The sequence below is a fragment of the Herpailurus yagouaroundi genome, unplaced genomic scaffold, assembly GCF_014898765.1.
Source record: "Herpailurus yagouaroundi ecotype Mexico unplaced genomic scaffold, PumYag 182, whole genome shotgun sequence".
NCBI classification, from domain to species: domain Eukaryota; kingdom Metazoa; phylum Chordata; class Mammalia; order Carnivora; family Felidae; genus Herpailurus; species Herpailurus yagouaroundi.
In genome coordinates this window covers 31920684-31942192 of record NW_024412413.1, presented here as the reverse complement: position 1 = coordinate 31942192, position 21509 = coordinate 31920684, and the positions used below count along the sequence as shown (strand labels likewise).

Below are 21509 nucleotides of genomic sequence, written 5' to 3'. Positions count from 1 at the left end.
GAAATATACTTAAAGATCACAAACTAAGCAGTTCACACATCTATTATGTATACCTGCATAGAAGCATACAAAAAAAGGTACCCAGGTAGAGCAAAACCAAAAGGACACTATTGGGAGAGGAAAAATATGCAAAAGCATGGGTGAGAAAATGGCATATGACAAAATCTGAATAGATCCGTAACCTTTAAAGAAATTACCAATAATTAAAAAAAATCTAGACTCCAAAAGGAAATTTTAAAACATTGAGCCAAAATGATTTTTTTTTTTTTTTGGGACAGAGAGAGACAGAGCATGAACGGGGGAGGGGCAGAGAGAGAGGGAGACACAGAATCGGAAACAGGCTCCAGGCTCCGAGCCATCAGCCCAGAGCCCGACGCGGGGCTCGAACTCACGGACCGCGAGATCGTGACCTGGCTGAAGTCGGACGCTTAACCGACTGCGCCACCCAGGCGCCCCAAGCCAAAATGATTTTAAAAACATATCATACCACCTTAAAGGGAGACAATGCTTATAATATTCAAAGTTTCCCACAGAAAAAGAATGCTTTGGCAACAAAATCAGGTATGGACATTACCAGGAACAGAAATTATTATTTCAATACATTCAAATGGTTTTGTTTTTGTTTTTTACATTTATTTATTTTTGAGAGACAGAGCACAAGTTGGGAGGGGGAGAGAGAATGAGACACAGAATCCGAAGCAAGCTCCAGGCTCTGAGCTGTCAGCACAGAGCCCAACGCGAGGCTTGAACTCACTAACCGTGAGATCATGACCTGAGCCAAAGTCAGACGCTTAACCGACTGAGCCACCCAGGCACCCCTCAAATAGTTTTTGGTAAATCTGAGAAACCATGATCAGAGAGGAGTGTTCTTAACCTGACAGACTCCACCGAAGGGATGAAATACCAGAAGCTTACTCCTTCACTTCATTCAATTCTCTGCTCAAGTGCCACCCAATCTTCTCTGATCACCCCATATATAATAGCTGCGGCATCACCCGGCCTGTCTTAGCAGTCAGTATAAGGACTGATGACAACAGATGGCATTGGTCTGTTGAGTAAATAGAACATCTATGAAGACTGCAGCATGGGAGAGATCTAATGTGTCAAGGGTCCCAGAAGAGATCTCTAAACACTTCACTGAGGTGGGTGTATAATCCCAGCTGCAGATCTTAAACAAGTTTTTTTTTTTCTTTTGAATTTAGGGAGGTTCTTGAGGTCAAGGATCAGACAGGATTAGCCTTCACTCTGTCAAGTGGATTCTACATAATTTACATAACTTTTTCAGGAGTTTACTGAAGGCCTTACCCAGTGCTCAGTTACCTGTACAGTGCACAGATTAAGCACACGAATTATGTATAAGGCAAAGTCCTCTTCAATTATGGTTAAGTATCACCCCTCTCAAATGCTTATAAACCCTTTTCACATTAATAATCTTTTCTGTAGCTTCACAGAACCCTTTTCAGAAAAGGAAAGACGACCATCTCTATAGATCAAAAAAAACAACAAAACTTGAACTCACAGAAGAGATGTAATTTATTTAAGGTCACAGTGAGAATTAGGTATTCCAAAATCATGGAAACCACCTGGTTCCACAGGAACCAGACAAAGTCAGCCTTTTAGAGATACATCTAACGTGAAGCAGAGTGTGTGGCATGTAGTATGTACTGAGTATATTATCTGCTTAAAAAATCTCAAAGTAACTCAAAATCCCTTCTGAGTCTACGTGTGATTGTAGAAGAAAATAAAGGACCAACCAAGAAGTCTACTGGATAGAGTCGGTGGTTAAGCACCTCAGCTGGGGTCCAAGCAGACAAAAGAGACCCCTTTTCCCTGCTGTCACACATTATTTCCTTTTACCCCCTCGCACTAGCCTTCTCACAGAGTTAAGAGAGAACTGGGAAGCGGGGGAGTGGATTCTGAGTGCTCTCAGTACTGTGTTAGGAACCAAGGACCCAGCTCCAACACCCTCAGCCCAGCCCCAGCCCCAGTGTGTCCATATCCTGCCACCCACATTCATTAAATGTTTGAAGGAAGAAAAAAACACTTTTTTTTTTCTGTCCTAGCACTGCCAAAAGTATCCTATTAAAGCAAACAACCAAATAGTTCATCAGGAAAGAACTAAATCAGAGTGGTGTCCTATTCTTTTGAAACAATAAAGGCAGCATTGGAACTGATTAAACTTTGTGCAAATGATAAATTACTTGTTCCTACCTTGTAACAACAATTGATTTCCAGCTCTTGCTGTCAGCACCTTCAAGCTGTGGACCTCTACTTTCTGCCAACTGTAATCTCTTGCCAGTCTCTTCTAGTTGAACTGTCATCTTCTCATTTAATATCTCTAAATTATTCTTAGCTATCCGCAATTTCTCTGCAGCTTCAGTCTCCTATCATTAAAGGCTAATTAGTACATGATGACAAAACAATATTGTTCTCATAGATGCAATATATTCAAAATTACCACCACAAATTAGAAAACAAAAGTAACCTGGAGCTCTAAACGCTGATTAAAATTCTAATAAAAATCCAATGTTTCCTTTACTCTAAAACAGCAGTATGATCATAATAATTAGAACAACAGATGATGTAAACCAGGTTAGAAAAATACATTTTTGGGCACATGGGGTAGCTCAGTCACTTAAGCGTCCAACTCTTGATTTTGGCTCAGGTCACGAGCTCACGATTTGTTAAGATCGAGCCCCACTTTCAGTGCAAAGCCTGCTTGTGATTCTCTCTCTCCCTCTCTCTCTCTCTCTGCCCCTCCCGCACTCATGCACCCGTACTCTTTCTCACAATAAATAAATAAACATTAAAAAAATACATTTGCAAGTATTTTACTCTAGCGGTTAAGTTTGTCATTTTTGGTGTGTCTGTGTGGCTCAGTCAGTTAAGCTTCGACTTTGGCTCAGGTCATGATCTCGTGTTTTGTGAGTTGAGCCCCAAATCAGGCTCTGGGCTGATGGCTCAGAGCCTGGACCTGCTTCAGATTCTGTGTCTCCCTCGCTCTTGGCTCCTCCCCAACTCGTGCTTTCTCTCTCTCTCTCTCTCTCTCTCTCTCAAAAATAAAACAAAAAACATTAAAAAAAATAAAAACAATAAATTTGTTTTTGTTTGGTTACTTTACATTTGTCATAGTATTTATAGAATAATGGGATAATGTCTTAACACACTTAAAAGAGGTTTTGTTTTGACCAATATTTGAGAGACCTAGCTATTAGCACAAACTATGTGTAAGTACCATAAATTATTTCCACTAGTAAACATCCATGCAAAGCACACTACCACTACAGCCTCACAATATATTCAGATACTATTGTAACCAGTTTAAAAATCTCAATTTCAGTTTATTCACTGAATCATCCATATAAATAACAACACCTAGTTGTCTGGGGCAAGGAATATATTTTACGACTTAAATAGAAAGGGATCTTACTATTTAACATAACCGTTTCATATATTCCTTACTCTATACCAATCATTGTTCTAGGCCATGTGCACAAATATTAACTCACTTAAGTCCCACAGCAGCTCTGTGAAAGAGATATTTATGATTCCCAACTTCATAGACGAGGAAATTGAGCATTAGAGAGGGGCTGGTAGCTTGTCCTTGTTTCCACAGCCAGTTAGTAATAGAGCTAGGATATGACTCCCAGACATGTGGCTTCTACATTATACTGCTTCTTAATTTTTGTATTTTCAATGTTCCTCATAGTGAAAGGATGGCAGCCAAAAAGATACAATTCCTAAGTCTCTGAATATCTACTTTGAATAGACATTCTCATCAAATTTTTCACTCACTTTTTCAAAGATATATTACTTAAGATAAAAAAGTAATTATAATCAGTAAAGAAAGTCATACTTTTTTAAGTTCTTTACGAAGTCTTTCATTTTCAGCAACAATTTTCTCTGTGCCTTTGGTCTTAGATTCATAGTGCATGCTCAACTGACGTCCAAGATGAACTTTAAGTTTTTCTAATTCAGCCTAGTAAAAGATAAATTATACATTATCGGAACAAGGAAATAAAAGACGATCCTATAAACTCGTAAAACTTAATCCATAACAGTTTTAGAGATTATTTTTGATAGAATTAAAGTTTTCCCTTTCATACTGGTCATCTAGAGCAGAGGTTCCCAACCTTGGCTACACATTAGAATGAGCTGATGACTTAAAATCACAACACCTATGGTAGGACCCACCCCAAAAGAATCTAATCAATGTCGGGCTTGGGGGCTTAGGCACCTGCATATTTGAAAATAGACACTAGTGAGTGAGAATGCCAGAGTGAGAACCATTGGTCTTGAAATAATAAAATGCCCGAGTGGAGCTACTCTAATTTCTCTTGGCCTTGTCTCCAACAAGTTTTTCTGTATATGTAAAACAGTTACTGCATCTCTTAAAACCGTTTTAAATAGCAGGAATATATTTAAAAATTTTCTTTAAAACACGGAAATTATGTTGGGGTGCCTGAGTGGCTCAGTCAGTTGGGTGTCTGACTTCAGCTCAGGTCATGATCTCGGGTTTGTGAGTTCAAGCCCCGTGTCAGGCTCTGTGCTGACAGCTCAGAGCCTGGAGCCTGCTTTGGATTCTGTGTCTTCCTCCTTCTCAGCCCCTCCCCTGCTTTCTTCCCCCCCCCCCCCAAGAATGAATAAACATTTAAAAAATTTAAAAGAAAATGGAAATTATAATGGTGAAAACATTCCATGCAAATTATCACATTGAGAAACTTAACAGAAGACCATGGTGGAAGGGAAGTAAAAAAACAGTTACAGAGAGGGAGGGAGGCAACCATAAGAGACTCTTAAATACAGAGAACAAATGGTTGATGGGAGGGGGAAGAGGGGGAGAGGGGAAAATGGGTGACGAGCACTGAGGAAGGCACTTGTGGGGATAAGCACTGGGTGTTGTGTAAGTGATGAATCATGGGAATCTACCACAAAACAAGAGCACACTGTATACACTGTATTTTAGCCAACTTGACAATATATTACCTTCAACTTTTCATTTTCCAGCTCAATATTAGCCATTTTTTCACTGGTCAGTACTCCTGATGCTTTTTTCAACTGTTCATTTTCCCTTTGGACTTTTTCAACTACTTTTTTCATTAAACCAATGGTTTTTTCTAGTTCTGGAATTGTCTTTCCACTTCTACCAGACTACAAAAGAATATATTAACTTTTTATTCAATCAAATATCTGAAAGAGTATGATATCAAACACCAACAACACAACACACTCATTATTACATTCATTTCTGATTCCTAACATTTGAAGCCAAAACTTGTATTCAATTTATCATTACAATAACCCTATGCAATAGGAATTATAATTCTTACTTTACATACAAGCAAATCAAGACTCAGAGAATTTGATATTCCTAGTCATGTAGCTAATGAGTAACAGCTTAAATACTCTAAATTTGATGTCTGTTCCAAATGAATAAAGCTAAGAACCTTAATACTCGATTTAGCTAATGTTCTTTCCAGTATACCAGAATTCTTTTTACATGGGGGGGGGGGAAAAAACCCTACAAAAGAAGAGTTGTGTCATTAAAGAGCTCATGAGTTACCAAATTTGAATTGCAGAATAGAGGTGATTTTCTAACAATGGCCACTGATTAAGAAATTCAGTTTCTGTCCAGTATAAATACAAGAGACATCTGCAATTAAAAAAACCTAGTGTAGAGTTATCAACAGAGATAGGTCACCAATTAGGAAGTTCAACTGCTTATGCTTTAAAATAAAATAAATAGTTGAGTAAAATAATCTTATTTTTTTTGCATTTTAGTCAGTATTCACACTATATAATGAATAACCTTATAATACATAATTTTAATACATACTATCATAATTAAAAATCAAATTAACCCATTTAAAAAAATTATTAATGTTTATTTACTTTTGGGAAGAGAGAAAGAGAGAGAGAGAGCATGAGCAGGGGAGGGGCAGATCGAGAGGGAGACACAGAATCTGAAGCAGGCTCCAGGCTCTGAGCTGTCAGCACAGAGCCCGACAGGGGGCTCAAACTCATAAATTGTGAGAACATGGCCTGAGTGGAAGTCGGATTCTTAACCAACTGAGCCACCCAGGTACCCCCAGGTTTTTATTTATGAAATGAATGTTCCTGTCAAGCTAGATATTTGTTCTGAATACTTTTTTCTAATAACAACTCCGTATTTTCACCAAATCTGTCACATATTTAATGTTATTACTTGAATAAGTTTTAAAATTGACTGCTTCTATCTGTGACCCTTGCTAACATGAAAACAACAGGGGTTTAAATCTTTGGCCTGGGCCTCAAAAACAGCATTTATTCATTGTAAAAAATGAATACAAAATAACATTAGAAGAAAAACAGAATAAAAAACCTAGGAAACATTTACAGAGCATTATACTAAGAAGTTGCCATGGAAATCATAAAAACATAGTCACAAAATGTTAGAATTGGACCAAGGAGCAGTGAGTAGTTAGTTACCTTAATGAACAGAAGGAAGATTCTTAGAAGTTAAAGGTTTTCAAGGTGTGAAGGGAAATGCAATGAAAAAAGATGATGTGGTGTCCAGGTGAAATAAAATGCTTGTTATATGTGACACGTTACAGCTTGTTAATGTTAAAATACATTAATTTGAAACACAAAGAAAAGCTTAATGATGTTTTACATTGTAGATCTGCAGAATAAAAACCAAGACTACAGGTAAGTAAAGGTATATCACTACTGTTTTGATGTATCCAAACTTTTTTTGTTTTTCATTTCCAGCTTATCACTGCTGAAATCAACACAAATATATGTCATATTCTCACACACTCACCCCTCTAACATGGCCAAGTTTCCGCTCAACTTCTGCTTTTTCTTTCTTAAGAAATTCACACATTTCCTTCAAATCTCTTACTTGATTCTGAAAGATTAAAGCAAACACATAACAGTTTAACATAGCTATAGCCACTGAAAAGGAAAGGAAAACAATTCATTTGAACTATCAATTTCTTCAACTATATAGCCTAATTGAACAAGGTCTCTACAGCAATAAGGACTTTGAACTAAGACATATGTTGAAGTGCAGTGATACAAGAATATTTTATATGTAAATTTCAAGAAATATTTTCCACATTACTGCCTTTATATAAATGTAGTTTTTTTGTAAATGTTTATTTATTTTGAGAGAGAGTGTATGTGCATGCAAGTGGAGGAGAGGCAGAGAGAGAGGGAGAGAAAGAATCCCAAGCAGGCTCCCCGTGGTCAGTGCAGAACCCACGCGGGGCTCAAACTCACAAACCATGAGATCATGACCTGAGCCAAAATCAAGAGTAGGACACTTAACTGACTGAGCCACCCAGGCACCCTTCCAGTTTTAGAACTCTGATTTTAACCACCCCATAAATGACATATATAGATCCTTATCCAGATGGTAGAGAGCAACAGCTGATCTAATAGTATGGGTTCTAATAATGTAAAAATAAGTGTTCTAGAAGCAGGACATAACTTAATTATATCATTACCAGTGGAATTAACAGACTGCTAATATTCCAGGTTAGAAAACAGAACTGAAACAATTAGCCAGCAAAAAGAAAAAGAGATTCCCATAAATAGGATGAGATTTGGAAAACCAAAGATAAACTTCTTATAAACATCAAAACAAAATTCCTAAAAGAGATAATTATCCTAATTTTTTTAAGCTTAAAGACTTAATTTTTTTTAAAGAAATATCCTAATTAAGAGTGATAATTGTTTTTGAAATATACCAACCATCCACTTGGCCTCAGGACTTTGAACTTGCTATTTCTGTTGTCTGGAACTCTCTTTCCAGTATTTGTATGACCCACTTCCTAACCTCCCGTCCTAGCTCTCTGATAAAATATTTTATTAAGAAAGCCTTCTTAATTACCCTATTTTAAATAGCAATTCCATATAGTCCCAACCAACCCTCCCCCCACCACACACACCTTTCACACCAACCATGCTTTTCTCCTTACCACTTAACATCAACTTAACATCAGCTGACACACTGCATATTACTTATTATCAGCCTTTCCCACTAGAATATAAATTCTATGTGTGCAAGAAATATTTTGATTGCTGTTTCCCAGCACCTAGAAGAGTACTTGACAACAAAGTAGGCTTTCAATAATTGTTACATGAACAAATGTAGAAAATATACCACTACCATAATATTTTATGAATATGAGTTTCTGGCATCTTCATAAACTAATACAAAGAGGGAGAAAAGGTTTTCAGGTATTAGATTTCTTAACTAAAGAACATTAAATTTACCTTTAATCTTGGCAAATCTTTATTTGCTTGTTCAAGCTGAAATTTTAGTTCAATATTTTCAGATGACAGCTTTAAGTTTTCCCTCTGAAGCTCTTGTTCTCTTTGACAGTGCTCATCTGACTCTATTCCTGAAGTCTTCAGGAAAATAAAGTTAGGAATATTTTTAAATGTTAGTAATAAAAGTTATATAGGACATATTGGATAAGAAAACCTAAAACGGTACACTTTCCCTCAAAAAATATGAAAAATTAGAGAACTCTAAAAAAAAAATGACCCTAAAGAAGTCAGAATATAAAAGTTGCAGGAGAAAAGGTAATACAGTTTAATATAGACAGCACAGTGAAGTATGTCTTAAAAACATCCACACATATAATGTCTACATGTATGCTCTTCTAAAACTAATTTGTGCTAATTTTTCCTGTCCAAAAGTAAAATATGACTATTATTTGTTATGGTTTATATTATGCCCTAAATCCTACCCCACCCCAAAATTCATACGTTGAAGTCCTAATCCCAGTACCTCAGAATGTGACCTTGTTTGGATATAGGGCTTTTCCAGAGGTACTCAAGTTAGGGTCATTAGGGTTGGCCCTAACCCGGTATGAGTAGTGTTCTTATGAAAAAGGGAAATTTTGATACAGAGGTATGCATAGAAAGAAGATAATGTAAAGAGGGCACAACTGGCCATCTGCAAGCCAAGGAGAATGGCCTGGAACAGATTCTTCCCTCACAGGTTAAAAAAGTCATCAACCCTGCCAATACCTTGATTTTGGACTCATAGCTTCCAGAACTGTGAGAATAAATTTGTCAGGTCACCAAATCTGTGGTGCTTTGTTACAATAGCCCTAGCAAACTAACACACGAGCCTCCAAAAAGAAGTGCCTTAATTCTTTCCTCTTTCGGAAAGCTCTTCTTCGTTCCTTAAGTGCAAATAATAACTTCCTCCTCTGAAATCCAGTAACACTATATTGCATTTCTCTTGGCACGAATCTACCTTGGGCTATTATTTATGTTCATTCTTACTTCTCATTCTAAACTACAGGTCATTTGAAAGAGAAATATGTGCTTGATTTCTTTTTTTCTATAAAGGGGGTAGAAAACCACCCACCTCCTATGATTGTTATGAGCATCATATGAAACATTTTGTGCAAGTACTCAGCATAGCTTTAGTTTTTCCTCCCTCATCCCATTCTCTCTCTGTGGTTTGATGGGCTATCAAGTCAATAACTCTAAAGACATTATAGTTTAAAAAATGCAATGTTATACAAATATATCCATGGCTCTATAATAGCTTTTAAATTAGCAGTAGGTTAAATACTTCATATTCCGATATATTTACCCTTGGGTAATAAAAGCAAAAGAAATTAAAGACATTAAAACATAGAATATAGAAAAGTAAAGAAATTCTAGGCTATTTGATTCTGACCTGAGGGTGCAGAACCCTGGCAGGAACACTGCCTGTGTCCAACCTGACTTGTCTTTGTTCAAAGGAATGTGTGTGCATCTCTTTGTGTGCAAAAGACAGACATATTTGTTAATGTCTGTACCATAGGAATATGTCCGTGCTTATGCTCATTCTCTGTCAAATAACCCAAGTATCCATTCTGATTCTGCTACTATTAGGCTAACACTAGGCAAAGCATGCCACCTGCAAGGTCCTCAGTTTCTGCATCTTACAAATGAAGGCACAAGATGGGGTAATTTTTAAGGCCTCTTCAGACATGGAAATCTGTAATGAATGCCCTGTCCCTGAGCTCTTCTGTCACCCTCACTTCATCTCTTCTGTCTGTGGTAGTGATTTAACAAGTGATAAACACTTATGGGTACCACTGATTGACAGACATAATATTTGCTAATTATCAACCACAGAAGAGAGTAATTCTATCTGATGATCTCACATGAGGATTTTTTTTTTTAACACATTCTCCTAAAACATGGATGCAATTATGTAAGTACATACAGATCGTTTTTTCCCCACAATTCTCAAAAAACAAAAAGTACTAGTTGAAATCGTCCAATTTCTGGAAAACAAATTCTAATGAAACTCTGTATTGTGTAAAAGTAATATAAGTAAAATTCTTGCATAATGAATTTTATGAGATTTCCAATTCTTTTATGGAAGAGGAATCCTGTTGAAAGGAATACAGTGCTAGAAACCAAATTCTTAGTGGATGGGAGTTAAGAAACACACAGTGGGAGCCTCAATTTTACAGTAACTTATTATCAAGGGAAAAAAGAGAAGCATTATGAACTTGGATAAAGATATGAAATAAGAATTAAGTCACTTTCATCCATGTTTTCTTAACCTTTATTTTTATTTTTTTAAATGTTTATTTATTTTGAGAGAGTGGGGGAGGGGCAGAGAGAGAGGGAGAGAGAGAATCCCAAACAGGGCTTGATCCCATGAAACATGAGATCATGACCTAAGCAGAAATCAAGAGTTGGATGCTTAACCAACTGAGCCACCCAGGCACCCCCCTTCCCCCTTTTCTCTTAAGATTTAAATGTTTGTTTTTATTGATGTGTTTAGGACTTAGGTGACTGGCATATCTAGGTGGAAAGGATAAGGGGGAAAAAAAAAGATATATTCTATTTGATTTCAAGTGGAGACAAACATGTCTTAGTCTGTACTGCATTGTAAACTGACCAAAAGTAGTGTGTACATGGAGAGATCATCAACTGTGAAGTTAGACCTGTGTTTAGATCCTGGTTCTGCATCACTAGAGATGATACTCATGCTCCAAGCTTCCCATGTAAAACAGAAACAATACTCTGCAAATATGTGAAAATTATACCTCAGCATCGAGCCTAATACAACATAGACAGCAACACATGCAAACTCTCTTTATTCATTATAAAAAAGTATGTTATAAAATATGTGGCAAAAAGATGACCAAATAATGTCACACAGTATCCTAACACATTTTTACTGATATTATTCACTGTAATAAAAGTTTGTGATGAGATTTCAGAGCACCTTGAGTTAGAAATTTCTAAGGCAAAATGCACACCTCTAAAGAGCCTGGTTTTTGTTATCCTGTTACCTAACACTTTTTAAGTGAGTACCAGTGGTAAAACAGTGAGTACTAAAATCAATAAGAAATGCATAACCATTAATTTTTATAGGAACTCATCAATTAGAGCTTAATACACACTTCATGAATAGTTAATATTTTTTTACAAATCCCACGCAATTGATTTCCATTTGCACCACATACTGTATACCACTTGCTATAAGAAACAAACACAGGACTGCCATTGACTCAAACCTGGGACACTTCATTTCTTGGCTGGACTGGTACATCGGTTTCAGAATTTGCCTGTGCTTCCTCCTCGGCACTCTCAGTCAGTGCAGCAGCAACTGTGGCACAATCACGGTCTTCTCCAGCAGATCCTTCTGGATCCATGTGGTGGTCGTGACTCACATCTTCAGCTGTGTGTCCCTTTCCTTTCACATTCTTGCCTAGCTCATTCTCTTCCTTGTTTTCATGTTCCTGTTTATTATTTTCATGATGGTCTTGATTAATTTTCTCAATTTCAGGATCTGGTTCATTTTCAAAATTGGACTTAACATCTGCCATGGTACCATTAGTTGACCTAAGCGGACTTGATTTATTTTTTGGTCTTGCCTCAGATTTATTTAACTCCGCAGAATCTACAATATCTTCTGTTGTGTGTCTTTCTTCATTACTGTAATGCCGTAGAATACTTTTAGGTACCTGATGACGTAAGTTGTTACTGGCATCTATTCCCTTCCCATTTTTAATTCTGAACACCATTATGGGTTTTTTTTTGTTCTTGTGGAAAGTGCTCTTTTTGTGATAAATATTATGCCTATATTTATTAACACTGGTAGCAAGGGTAGAAAGCGTAGTTGTGTCACATAACAGATTCTGCTTGAAGCAGAAGAAAGAGAAGAAACATGAAAAGAAGAAAAAAATAACAAAAATGTATACACTATTGCTTTAAGGTAATATACAACAAACAATTCTACATTAATGTTTTTTTATTAAGGAAAACTAGAAATATATCACACGTTTGAATGGAAACAATGCTGTATTTTTCTAATTTACTTAATTGTATGTTCTTGCCACAGCAAAACTCAAAATAATAACTTCTTTAAAATCTCTGGAATACAGTTTTATGCAAAGTCTAAGAATCTTAGGTCTACTTATGTAAGAAGGATTAAAGAAGTTAATATACATCAGTACCTGGCAAAAATAAAAGTTGGATTTAGTACATTAATATTAATAAGAAGAAGCTTAAGGTTTTGGGCCAGATAAAGGTAAAAGTTTATATCACTTTTATTAAAAACAGAAAAATAAAAAGATGTACACTTACTGAAGGTCTAGAATATGCATCCTTTGAAAACTGTTTTTCTAAAACATGTAGTTTTTCTTGGAGGTATCTATTTTGTAAATGTAAATCTTCTATGACAGAATCTCGAGGAAGAGCTTGACGGGTCCTATGATAAAAAACAAGAGACTCTTTACTATTCAAACAACAACTTTCCACAGCTTTATTGTATTAAAATACAGAAAAGAAAATATATAATGTATTTGTTAACATTGTATTTATTTTAATTTCTATAAAACTTGCAAATTTTATAAAAATTAGGACATGATTATTTAATTATAGTCTAATTATATATATATTATATATATATCATATATGTATAGTCTAATTATATATATATTACAGAGGATTCACTGTAGGGCTCTTTTGTATTATGAGTTAACAAGTGTATTTAGATTTATAGAAATACATTAACATCTTTAAAGAACATGCATCTATTTATATGGAATTGTGTAAGATGAATCAAAATACTATTTTTAAAACACTATATGATAATTTCATGACATACTTCTCAAAAAGCTCAACAATATAAAAAAGGCTCTTAGTGGTGCCAGATAACAATCTGTTAGTCCAAGTCTCACATGTGTCGCCTAAGGCCCTTCATAATCTGGCCCCACTATACCTATTCAACCTAATTGTCCAGGAGTCCACCTTTAGTAAGGCAAAAAAATCTGCCCTTACCCAACATGAAAGTTTCACCCCTGCCACCATGTCTCTGCTAGGGCTCTGCTTTCTTGGAATGTCCTTCCTCCCTTTAATATCTACATTTGATTCATAAAATTTAGAAATTCACAGCTGAACTGAGACAGAAGGCCAGTTCAATCTCTTCTATCAAATCTTCTCCAATTATTTAAGCCCATACAGGTTCACATTATTAGAAAAAACAAATTAAACCTCTAAAAGTATTAGGTTTCAAAATGAAAATATATGATCCTGTGAAAACTGCAAAGGAGAAAAAAAGGGTTTAACATTGTTTTGAACACATGTTTAGATCAAGAAAACCAAAGAAGAGAAGGAGCCGCTACTGGGATCAGACAGTAACTACAAAATAGATGTTGCAAGAAAGAATTCTTAATCACTTTTTTCTTCTCCATCAAGGAAAATTCTGAAGGATTTAAGAAACAATGACTTAGAAAAAAAGGGAATCGAATGTAGGCTAGAAACTCATGGGTACTTCTTTAAAGAAGTTCATATTACATTAATACAGACATGATCACAGGCATTAATAAAGAAACACTAATGGTAATTTTTGAAGATCAATGGAGAGGAAAAACATATGATAAATTTAAGAACATGGAAACCAATGTGACAAATTTCATATTAAAAAAAATTAAGAACAGTAAGTGTCCCCATGTCCAAATATAACAGGCAGGTACCACACTTAGAAAATAATCATTAATATGATTCTGGGATGCTTGTAAGTACTTAGAAGGAGAAGTAACAAATTTTGTAAAACTAATCTAAGTTCATCTAAGAGGAAATGAATAAAGCAGAAAATTACAGTTTTGGGTGTTAAGACATGATTTTATCAGAAGACATAGCTTGGAAAGAGATGATGAAACAAATTTCAAAAGCTTTGCTAAAGAAATGACACTGGGGGGGGGCCTGGGTGGCTCAGTCGGTTAAGCGGCCGACTTCAGCTCAGGTCATGATCTCACACTCCGTGAGTTCGAGCCCCGCGTCGGGCTCTGTGCTGACCGCTCAGAGCCTGGAGCCTGTTTCAGATTCTGTGTCTCCCTCTCTCTGACCCTCCCCCATTCATGCTCTGTCTCCCTCTGTCTCAAAAATAAATAAACGTTAAAAAAAAAATTAAAAAAAAAAAAAAAAGAAATGACACTGGGGGCAGGGAGGGGGTCTGGTTCTAGGTAGAGTGGAGTAAACACACCCAATCTTGTCTCTCCTAAATGCATGGAACAGCTATTTGAGAACTCTGAAAAGTAAATATTTTACAGAGTGGGACACTATACCAGAATCTGAAGGCGCAGCAAACGGCAGCAATTTACCTTTCCATTGCTTCTAGTGTGTCTTGGGCTGAACACAACACTGCTTGAAACCTGAAGGTGAGTGTTAGCACTGAGGGAGAAAGCTCCAGGGAAGCCTTAGAGTTCTAGCTCCAGCAAGGAGAGAGGGCACTTACGATACTCTCCAAGAAAAAAATCCCACCCCCCCCAATATTTTTTTGTTCTCTCCGTTCTCCCGTACTCCAACCCTCAAGCAATCCCATGCTACTGGTGGCATAGGCTGCATGGGAACCCACAGGAGTCAAAATATTTAGGAAATTGGTAGAGTTGTGATTACTAAAGGGGTAGACGGGAAGTAGCCCCCTCCCTCCCCATTCCCCTTTCTGCCCTCCTATTGCTTGGCTCCAGACATACACAAAATTGCTAAAGTAAACAGTAGAACAGGGTAACCAGAGCCCCAGATTTCATCTGAAATACAAAAAGGGGGAGCCCTGGGGAAACAGAAAGTGTCAGGGACATGGCAGAAAGGGAGGAACTCAAGGAAGGGATCCTATAATGTCGTTCATGAACTTCTGGCCTCAACGTTGAGCTGTGTGTGCATGAATCTGATCTTACAGTAGCAAAGACTCACAGAACTAACTAATGGATGGAAGGCAGCCCGTATACCAGACTTCCAACAGGGAGGTGCACAGGCAGGACGGAACCAAAGAGACTATAAAGGCTTTGAAAACAAAACTGATATTAGAACCACAGCCCATAGAAAGCAGGTGGGAACTCGGGGCCTGAACCTATCCAAGACTGCCTGCCTGTGAAAACAAAAATACTACATTTTCCATAGAATTTAACCAAGATCCAAAGTTTCACAACATGATATTCAGAAGTTCAAGAATACAATCCAAATTATGTGGCATACAAAGAACCCATCTTAATTCCCACGGGAAAAGAGAATAGAACCCAAGCCTAAATAAAATAATACACATTCATTACATCAGTTTTTATGGGTCAGCCAGTATTTCTTCATTGTAATAGGTCCCACATTTCACATAACAGCTTACCTCATATATGATATGTCATTTTCTAAGTCAAGATTTCTCTTTTTCAATTCTTCCAACTCTTTTTCTGACTCCAAAGCTCGCACTCCCATAACCTGATCAACAGTAATGCCAGTTGTTTTTAGTTTCCTCTGCAAAGTAAGTTTCTCTTTGTCAGCCCTGTGGGATTCAATATAGCACCATGAAAATATAAAATTCACTGTTTTACTTGTTCAATTTATTAAACTGAAGCTTACTACTAATTAAACAACATCATAAAAAAAACCCCAAAACTAGATCTTGTTGTATTTGCTATGAGCTAACATTTCAAAATTGTAGGAAACTCCGTTTACAACTTGTTAAAATAATTTTAAACACGTTTTAAAGAAAATAAAATGAATCACAGATAATAAATCATAATTAAAACTATGAAATTTCTCAAATATAACATCAAATATGTACTATCAAATACAATAAAACTATGTAACTTCCAGATCAATTAAAGACTTCACAAATAATTAACTAGGGTTAAATTTAAACTCACTTGGCAAAAAGATCCTTCAAAGTATTCAACTGCTTTGTTAGAATATACACTTCCCCCTCTTTCTCTTTTAACTTGTTTCTAATTCCTTCTATTTTGGTTTGCCATTTTTTACCTTCTTCCCACCTAATTAATTCTTCTTTGGCACTCTGTAAACAATAATGAGGGAGAAAATTACCAATATTTTAATTTCAAGATTTATTAATTATAATTTATGGAACAATGGTAAACCAATACTTCCTAGGGAATATGTGAATACATTCATTTTGCTATATAATGTCTAGAATCTTTAGACATGCCAAGCTACTAACAAAAATGCCCTTCCGTTTAAAGGTTCTGTATTCTATTATTGACGGGTAAAATTCTAGGGAACAGTTTGGACTAATGTCAACAGACTTAAAAGTCTTTAAGTAAAGATTCTAATAAAGATGATCATGACCAACGTAACCTTCTAACAAAAGTATGTATGTACAAATGACCAACCCAATTTTGACCAAAATAGCAATCTCCTAGTATCACAGCCTCTTCAAATCTTATCCAACAGATGGTTATATACTGCTAATCATCTGCCATACCACTCTCGGCATTAAGTGTAGAAGCACTCTCTGATCAGAGAAAAATCAGAGAAAAAGCATTATAGTCTAATTTATGTTGGTTGGGTAGATAAGGGAAGGGGAGCAAAATACAGAAAAAAAGCAAGAAAAAAAATATTTTGTAGTATGTTAGCTGCTGGTAAGTGCTGAGCACGGAAGAGAAATAGTTAATGGCATTAGTAATGCCACTGAATACATTTCCATCAGTTTGCACTTGTAGCTCTGAATACACCTTAATGCTATAAATCTATTTCATTATGTTTTCTAGTGTAGTATGCCAGAGCATCTTCATGTTGAAACATGACAGATGTAGAAACATATTATTTGTGTGAATTATTTTGTTTCTCCTTTATATTTCTTCTTTTTTTTTTTTTAATTTTTTTTTCAACGTTTATTTATTTTTGGGATAGAGAGAGTCAGAGCATGAACGGGGGAGGGGCAGAGAGAGAGGGAGACACAGAATCGGAAACAGGCTCCAGGCTCTGAGCCATCAGCCCAGAGCCTGACGCGGGGCTCGAACTCACGGACCGCGAGATCGTGACCTGGCTGAAGTCGGACGCTTAACCGACTGCGCCACCCAGGCGCCCCTCTCCTTTATATTTCAATTAGGGCATTTATAATAATATTTAAAAAAATTTTTTTTGTGTGTTTATTCATTTTTGAAAGACAGAGAGAGAGCACAAGCAGGGGTGGGGCAGAGACAGAGGGGTACACAAACTCTGAAGCAGCTCCAAGCTCCGAGCTGTCAGCACAGAGCCCGACACAGGGCTCGAACTCACGAACCGTGAGATCGTGACCTAAGCCGAAGTCAGACGCTTACCCGACTGAGCCACCCAGGCGCCCCTGTAATGATATTTTTGAAATTACACATGTAGGTAATTTCTATTAACCATAAATTTCATGTGGATATTATAAAACACTGTTTATTACAAAAGGCAATGTCAGGGCTGAAAGAGTTAAAAGCCATAGTTTAAAGTCAAATGCCCATCTAAGATACGTTGTCCTATCAACACTATCTTCTTTGATACTGGCCAATTTTTTACCTTATTTATTTAATTCAGTTAGCAACTATCCTTTTAAAAAAACATAAAAACTTCGGTAAATGTTTAATAATTATTAACTTTTTGTCTGAAATATATACAAGAAATTTTGTGTACTTCCAGGAATGTAAATATTAGCTTGGGCATAATGGTATAGAAGTAAATAACTCTGCAGCATGGAATTGAGCATTTACCCTCTGATACCAACCTCTGAAGTAAGAGTGAGGGAAACAAGGCTGGAATTATTTAAAAATGAACCACAAGAAAAAAATAACAAAGGCAAACATCACCATAGATCTGTTCTTGACTGGGGGAGAAGAGAAGATGCAGGGAGAAGTTCTTTTTTCATGGTTTGTGTACCAAGAGCCACTTAGGATGGATTTCAGAATAATGTGACTGCATTTAAAATTTTTCATTCATTTAACAAATACTGAGCATCTAATACATGCTAGGGACTAGGGACTGTTGTAGGTGGTGGGGATACAACAATAAACAGGTAGAATTCCTTCCATTAAAGCTTATAGTCCAAAAGATAAACACATAGATAGGTAAATCTCTAGTATGTCAGATAATAATAAATGCTATGGAGAAAAGTATAACAGCATAAAAAACACAGGAATGTAAGGCATGGGGGTGCGTTGACAGAGAAAAATACAGAAATTTCAGCATGAAATCACTGAATATAAAAACATCCATAAATTAGAAACGCCCAACACTGTCGAATTTGAAATAATACTCTTGCTAGATTCCTGGATAGAAAATTTAATATTAGTGTTGCTCTATGTGTTGTCCTCTTTTTCTAATTAGTAATAATATAATATCATACAGTGGTATGGACTTGATGGCTTACAAAAGACTTGCACATATTGTCTCATTTGACTGCCAAAATAATCTTGGGAAATTGGCAATGCAAATAGTATCATTTCTATTTTAAGGAGAAATAAACTGAAACAGAGATTAGGAGTCCAGCCAAAGTCACAAGGCTTTCTGACAGGAATCAGGTTAGGAACTGGTATCCGAGGATTAGACCTTCGTCCAAGTGGGGAGGCAGCAAAGAAAGCAAATTGTGAGAATAAGGACATTTTTATCTTGCAGTTTTTACCAGAAAAGCTTCAGACAGCAAGTATTGTGGTTCAATGTATATAAATGAAAATATTTTAATAAAAATTATACTAACACTGGTGAATTTTCATAGGACAAAAATTTTTTGGAATATACTCTATTAAGACATTTTAATCCCATTACTATTTTCTATTCAGTGGCATTAAAATTCCTTAATTTTCTTTTTTATGTCCATGTTATTGAAATTATTTTATAGATATTGAATATTTTCTGCACAAATTTTACAATAAAAATTTTTCCTAACCTTAGCTTCTCTGTTGTGATTTTCTGCAGGGGCAAACATTATTACTAACACCAATATTTCTCAGGTCTCTATTGATATTTTCAGTGCTACTGATATAAGTCTTCATTTTATTATTTGTAACAAATTTAATTATATGCACTTTAGCCAATTGAAGGGATTTGGAGGATTGATAATTTCTATCAGTAATATTTATTACAAAATAGTTGACTAGTTAACCTGTTAGAAAATTTTAAGCAACTTTTCTCACATTACAGAATCAATTTATGAATGGTTTCGTTATTGATTACTACCAATACTGAATTCCAAATCACTTTGTTTACCCTGAACTAACAGTCCATTCTACTGGATGATAAAAAGGACACATTTGGGTCAAGGTAGTAGACTAAAAACGCCCAACTTTCTTTCCCAAAGGTCAAAAGCACCTACCTGCATAAACAACTATATTGGGGAAAAGCTGGATATGTAAGGTGTGAGGGGATTTTAGAGGTACTTTGTCAGGAAGAGGACATGATGATGTTGTAGTCACTTCTGAGCAGGAATTACATTATAGGGGCACCAGCATGGCTCAGTTGGTTAGTGTCTGAATCTTGATTTTGGTTCAGGTCATGATCTAGGGTCACTAAATTTCTAAAGGACAGAAACTCATCTTAGACTTCTCTATATTATTTATATTACGTGTTAGGTCCTCAAATTAATACAGTATTTTTTTGAGAGAAAGCGTGCGCACGCACAAGCTGGGGAGAGGGGCAGGCAGAGGGAGGGAGAGACAGAATCTGAAGCAGGCTCCATGCGCATGGAGCCGAATTCGGGCTCAATCCCACGACCCTGGGATCATGACCTGAGCCAAAATCAAGAGTTAGACTCTCAACCAAATGAGCAGCCCAGGAGCCTCTAGCGTATATTACCTATTCATCAATTACATAATTTAAGTGAGGCTATCATTACGTTAAACATATTAATCAGTATGTTTCTTCACATACCTTTTCTTTCATAGGCTTTATTTCTGCCTCATCCACCTTTCTTTCCAGTTGGCTTTCTAGCTTTTTAATTTTCTTTTGGAGTTCTTCAATTAAACTTTGTTTATTATCTAACAGAGATTTTCCCTAAAATATAAGATGTATTTTTACATTTTAGAAGTAAAAAAGTATCAAACAAAATACACAATAAATAGTCCAATTATAGAAACTTTTGAGGCTATAGCTAACCACATTTTCTAAATGCACTACTGATGCACTATGGATGCTTCTGCATTTTAAAGATAGGCTACTCTAAAACAACAAAGACAACAGAGGTCACTGAAGGAATTAGCCACATTAATCAAAGTGATCTGAAAGTTGTTTCAGCAAATAGGTGAAATTAAAAAGTGGGAATAAACTACTACCTACATATTTTAAATAAAAGACATTATCACAATTAAACATAAAATTACCTGTAATCCACTGGTCAGTCTTTTAATTTGCCTTTTCAGTTCATCATTCTCTTGATCAATTCCATCTTTCTCTCTAAGCATTTTATTATAAGCTTTTTGTTTTTTTTGCAGTTCATTGGTTAAGTCATTCAAATTATCAGTTAATGAGTTTTCTCTGTTTTTACTTGTTTTAAGAGCTTCTTTCAATTTTAAAAGATTTTCACTTAAGTCTTCAATTTGTGACTAAAACAAAGAGAGGTTTAATTCATGAATCTTCATCAAGTATCAACAATAAAATATGATACATCTATTACTTATTAAAAAGAAAGTGGATCTAAATTTTTATTGAAACAAATTATTCTTAATAACACTTATTTAAAAAGGTTTAGTTAATGCTTATAAAATTAAAACTTACTAAAAGTAAAGTTTCAATCTGAATTTTTAAGGTCGCAGGGAAAAAAAACCCACTAACTACATATATTTTTCTATCTTCATTTCAAATGAACCAAGTCTCTTTTGAGAAAAACAAAACATGAAAAAACAGTCTAAGGCAATTCAGCTTCAGCAAACACCCAGAAACAAAATTTTATCAAATAAGCAAAGGTTTTATTACAGTGGAACTGATTTAAAGGAAAAAGGACATATGAATGTACATGGCATTTAAAATGCCAGTATAAAACAAAATCTCTAACTTGTAGTACTAACACACTTTGTAAAGACAGGACATAAAAGGGTAACTTGCAGTTCTTGACAGTATGTTGAAGCCACCCGCTACCTAGGAGTCCCCAGCTGTCCCATACAGTAACAGCGATAAAAATACTGGTACTTAGTAGGTTTTGTTGGATAAACTACTACAGGTCAAAATTATTACCAATAACACTAACAAGAAATTTAGCACTATTATAATACAGTTAGAAGAAACATACACTGTCCAGGAGAAGTCAGAAAAGG

General features: G+C 35.8%; 1 protein-coding gene across 9 annotated transcripts in view; it reads right to left on the bottom strand.

Annotated features, from left to right (window-relative positions):
* The window catches only part of CEP290 (centrosomal protein 290), a 99506-nt gene that overhangs the window by 7657 nt on the left and 70340 nt on the right, over positions 1–21509 (bottom strand). For 5 of the 9 annotated variants that reach the window (XR_005795396.1, XR_005795395.1, XM_040491268.1 and 2 more), the window contains 11 exons: positions 20580–20801; positions 20131–20253; positions 16155–16300; positions 15635–15790; positions 12604–12727; positions 11532–12158; positions 8263–8397; positions 6803–6889; positions 4987–5151; positions 3857–3979; positions 2212–2384 (listed from right to left, as the gene is read on the bottom strand). Coding sequence is in view for 7 of the 9 variants with exons in the window: in XM_040491268.1 (XP_040347202.1) it covers positions 2212–2384; positions 3857–3979; positions 4987–5151; positions 6803–6889; positions 8263–8397; positions 11532–12158; positions 12604–12727; positions 15635–15790; positions 16155–16300; positions 20131–20253; positions 20580–20801 (2081 nt within the window). In the remaining 2 variants the exon portion in view is untranslated. Of the gene's footprint in view, positions 1–2211; positions 2385–3856; positions 3980–4986; positions 5152–6071; positions 6662–6802; positions 6890–8262; positions 8398–11531; positions 12159–12603; positions 12728–15634; positions 15791–16154; positions 16301–20130; positions 20254–20579; positions 20802–21509 lie in introns of those variants that run through there. The other 4 variants (XM_040491266.1, XM_040491269.1, XM_040491270.1 and 1 more) reach the window with 4 other exon arrangements.